The sequence below is a fragment of the Sinocyclocheilus anshuiensis genome, unplaced genomic scaffold (assembly GCF_001515605.1).
Source record: "Sinocyclocheilus anshuiensis isolate Anshui unplaced genomic scaffold, SAMN03320099.WGS_v1.1 scaffold682, whole genome shotgun sequence".
Lineage (NCBI taxonomy): Eukaryota > Metazoa > Chordata > Actinopteri > Cypriniformes > Cyprinidae > Sinocyclocheilus > Sinocyclocheilus anshuiensis.
The window spans coordinates 228,919-233,155 of record NW_015547682.1 but is presented as its reverse complement, the minus strand read 5'-3'; the positions used below and the strand labels follow the sequence as shown (position 1 = coordinate 233,155).

The following is a 4,237-nucleotide window of genomic DNA, read 5'->3' as shown; positions in this document are numbered from 1 at the left end:
CTCAGAATATTATACAAACCTGCAATAATTAAATGCATTAAAAAACAAATAAAATGTATGTATTTAATCCCATTTTATTAATAATGTCTTTGCTACTGATCTTCGATGATTCACTTCAATCATACTAATAAGCAGCAATGACACATTAGTGTTTAATTTGAGTTGCTGCTGAATAGAGTTGAACTTTCTTCTCCTGTGATTAGTTTGAGCTGCGCCCTCTACTGTACAGACGAGAATTTACATTTCCTTCAGCCTGAGCCGGATTCATTTCACTTTTGGTGTGAAAGCGCTTTTACGTTTGTAAAAGAAGAACTTTTTTATATTAAAAACAAACAAGCAAGCCCTGCCCAGATTTAAAAAGTAACTAAAAAGTAACGTAACGCATTACTTTCCATAAAAAGTAACTAAGTAACATAATTAGTTACTTTTTTATGGAGTAACGCAACATTGTAACGCATTACTATTAAAAGTAACTTTCCCCAACACTGGTAATATTAATAAATGATTATAATATGAATTAATTTAATACATTTTAAGTCAGGCATGAAATTTAAATATCTATTTTCTAAATGCATGTTATTGATCTTATTGTGAATAATTCATCGGTTTCATAATTTTTTTTGATTTCACAATTTTTAATTAAAATGTCAAAACTGCATGTTCCAGTCGTCTGGTTAAACTCCGCCCCCTTTGTTACAATCCAATGCAAACTCTCATTCAGATCCACCCCAGTTTTCAGAGCCACGCCCACATCTCAACATCCAATCAAAAACCAGTGACTTTTATTATTTATTTAACCTTTATTTAACCAGGCAAGTTAATTAAGAACAAGTTCTTATTTTCAATAACAGCCTCGCAGGAGAATTAATATCTCCTGAGAAACATACAAACATATATTACAAATACATAAAACACATAAAAAAAGAATAAAATCTCAGTTAGAACATTTATAAGTCGAGGTCAGAGCACTTACTAGTAATTTTTTAAATGCACATACTGGAATATTTGTCTCTAGTTTCAGCAAATTCAAAAGCGGAGCGACCGTAAGTAGTTTTTCTTCTAGGCATAATCAAGGAAATATAATTAGATGATCTAGTTGTATATGTATTAAAATGAGGTTTCAGAAACAAAATTATCAATTTTTCTTTTATGCCAAAAATCATTAGGATATTAAGTAAAGATCATGTTCCATGAAGATATTTTGTAAATCTCCTACCGTAAATATATCAAAACTTAATTTTTGATTAGTAATATGCATTGCTAAGAACTTAATTTGGACAACTTTAAAGATGATTTTCTCAATATTTCGATTTTTTTGCACCCTCAGATTCCAGATTTTCAAATAGTTGTATCTCGGCCAAATATTGTCCTATCCTAACAAACCATACATCAACGGAAAGATTATTTATTCAGCTTTCAGATGATGCATAAATCTCAATTTCTAAAAATTGACCCTTATGACTGGTTTTGTGCTCCAGGGTCACATTTATCAGTCAGTTTGTTTTATAATTCACACGTGTAGTGTCGCGTCGCGTCGTCATGTTCAGTGAAACCCTGAAACACCAGAGCTGTCACTATCTCTGCATCAGGCCAGTGTTTGCAGCTCCTGATGTCCGTGTGTGTTCTGCTCCGCAGCGAGAAGGTGGATCTGCAGCTGCCGCAGGTGGAAAGCGTCGCTCAGACTCCAGCCGACGTCCCTCCGGAGCCCAGGGCCAGATTCAAGGAGCGCACCATCACGTCGCTGGGGGCCGAGAGCAGCGCCGGAGCCACGTTCAAGAAGAGGAAGACCGAGAACAGCAAGTCCAGGAGCCTCCGGCAGAGAGAAACAGACGAGTAGAAGCGTCTCCACGGGACGAGTCTTCAGATCTTGCTTTAGAATTTGAGTATTTTACGTATGTGTCCCTGCAGCACAAAAGCAGTCTTAAGCAGCACACAAAATTGACCCTTAAGACTGGTTTTGTGCTGCAGGGTCACATATTATTGGCAGGTGATGTTTTAACTGCCTCCACCTGCTTCTTTGTGAATATTTCCAGGCATCAGTTTTGTTTCCAGAGGTTAAAGTGATCAGGTGTGAAGCGAGTGTGTCGTGTGTTTTACAATATTTGTGATGACAATGTTGTCATGAAGAATCAAAGCCATAGTTTAATTAGACACGTTCTATCTTACAGATGAATCTGGACTTTCATTGCTCATCTCAAACCACATTAAAAAGTTTTGACAGTAAAACTGCATCAGTTTCTTCACTGTATGTAGTATCCTGTGATGCTGGTTTAAATGTTCTTGACGCTCACTGAGAAGGGTTATAAGCCTCATATCAACATGATTCAGAGCAGATGATGATGAATGTTTCTGTGAGCGTCTGATAGGCTCAATACCTCGATGATAGTCGCTGTCCACACCCACATCAACAATCCACAGAGCGCCTGTCGCAACATTAGAAACCCAAACAGATTTCATCAAATGCATACAAATATAAACATGAGTGTGAATTTCTATAGAGCTGCTTGAAGCAGTTTGTCTTATGAAAAGCTCTATAGAAATAAATCAGCCTTTAGCAGGCTATAAGTTACAGTAAAAAAAAAATCATAGAATTTACTAACATTTTTTAAGGTTGCAATGAATTTATTTTAGATACATTTAAAAAAATTCAGTTGACTAACTTTCTAAATGTTTTTATTTTTAAATGTATCTAAAATAAATTGTTTGCAACCACTTACCTAAAAAAAAAAAATTGTTCTAATTTTTTTCCCCCAGTGTGGTTAACCGCTCACTAACGAGGTTAGTTTCTATCTGATATGACTTGTTTTCTGTTGTTTTATTGGCTGAATGTCTCGTGAGCTGTCATTAGTTCAGTTGAAATCATCTGTGCTTTCTGTTCTCATCGAGTTATAGAAGTTATGAATGATATTTTGTTAACAGAAATAGTCTATAACATTGCAACAAAAAGTGTTTAACCAGTGTTGCTCAAAATAGATTGTTACATTATTACAACCCCTCTCCTAAACTAATATATTGTGAATACTTTATACATTTATCCTTTCCCCTTTATTTACGTATCTTCTCCTGAACTTGATCTTTAAATGTGGCTTTAATTCTTTCATGGATACTCTATGATAATTTACTTCGAGATGTCAGATAGGCTTTGTCTTATAAATGCACTATAGTTATAATTAGTGGGAAGGGTTATATTGAAGAATAAAGCTAAAATAGAGGGAAAATGACAATTGTAACATTTCAACACTCATTCAGACGAGTTAGAATGTTAGCACAAACTCTTCTATAGTGAGAGCAGTTGGTAAATAAGGTTAGAGAGATTTCTTTTAAGCTTATTCATCAATACGATCCAGCTAAAACCTTTATTGTGTCCAAATTCAAATTAAGCATCGATGTGAACATACACACACAGAATGACAATAGATCAGTGAACAATATTTTGTGGAAAAAGGTTTGGACGCTTCCTAACAAGTATTTATTGGTAAATAAGGTTAAAGAGATTTCTTTTAAGCTTATTCATCAGTACTATCCTGTTAAAACATTTATTGTGTCGAAATTCAAATTAAACATAGATGTGAACTGCACTTTTTGTGACACACAACCAGAGACTGTCCTGCATCTTTTTTGGCATTGTGTTCATACAAGAAAACTTTGGCAAGACATTTGCCAGTTCATTATAAACTTCATACATAATGACTTTGAGCTTTTCTTTAAGGATGTTTTGTTTGGAATTTTCACTTTTGAGAAGTGATAAAGAAATGTTTACTTTCTATGCAACTGAATTATTTTGCTTCCTCAAATGCAAGTTTATGAAAGTTACCCCCCACTTTTCTTACTTTCAAGAGGATATTAAAATCTACCTCCGGTAACAAGAAGGCAACTAAAACCTTGAATGTATGCTCACTTTTTGGTGTTTTTGTATAATTTTTATTTAGTAATTAATGAATTAATTCATGTTTTGTAGGAAAGTTTGTTATATTTATTCTTATGCGATCAGCTTTTCATTTATTTACTTATTTTATGTATTCTTTTCTCTCTCTCTCTGTTGAATTTTAACTGCTATGTATTGTTTGGCCATCCTTGAATCCCTGGCTCTTTTTCCTTGCCATATGTTTTTTCACATTCCTGACCCTGCAGCACAAAAGCAGTGTTAAGTCGCTGGGGTATATTTGTAGCAATAGCCAACAATACATTGTATGGGTCAAAATTATACATTTTTCTTTTATGCCAAAAATCATTAGGA

General features: G+C 34.3%; 2 protein-coding genes across 3 annotated transcripts in view; both read left to right on the top strand.

Annotated features, from left to right (window-relative positions):
- The window catches only part of wbp4 (WW domain binding protein 4), a 9,033-nt gene extending 6,809 nt beyond the window's left edge, over positions 1–2,224 (top strand). The window contains exon 10 of one of the 2 annotated variants that reach the window (XM_016505638.1): positions 1,636–2,224. In XM_016505638.1, the coding sequence (XP_016361124.1) occupies positions 1,636–1,837 (202 nt within the window). In that variant the 3' untranslated portion in view covers positions 1,838–2,224. The remainder of the gene's footprint in view (positions 1–1,635) is intronic. The other variant, XM_016505637.1, reaches the window with a different exon arrangement.
- Positions 1–3,395, top strand: part of slain1b (SLAIN motif family, member 1b) — a 26,310-nt gene extending 22,915 nt beyond the window's left edge. The window contains exon 9 of the transcript XR_001635816.1: positions 3,382–3,395. The gene's annotated coding sequence lies outside the window, so the exon portion shown is untranslated. The remainder of the gene's footprint in view (positions 1–3,381) is intronic.
- Positions 3,396–4,237: the final 842 nt, after the last annotated feature.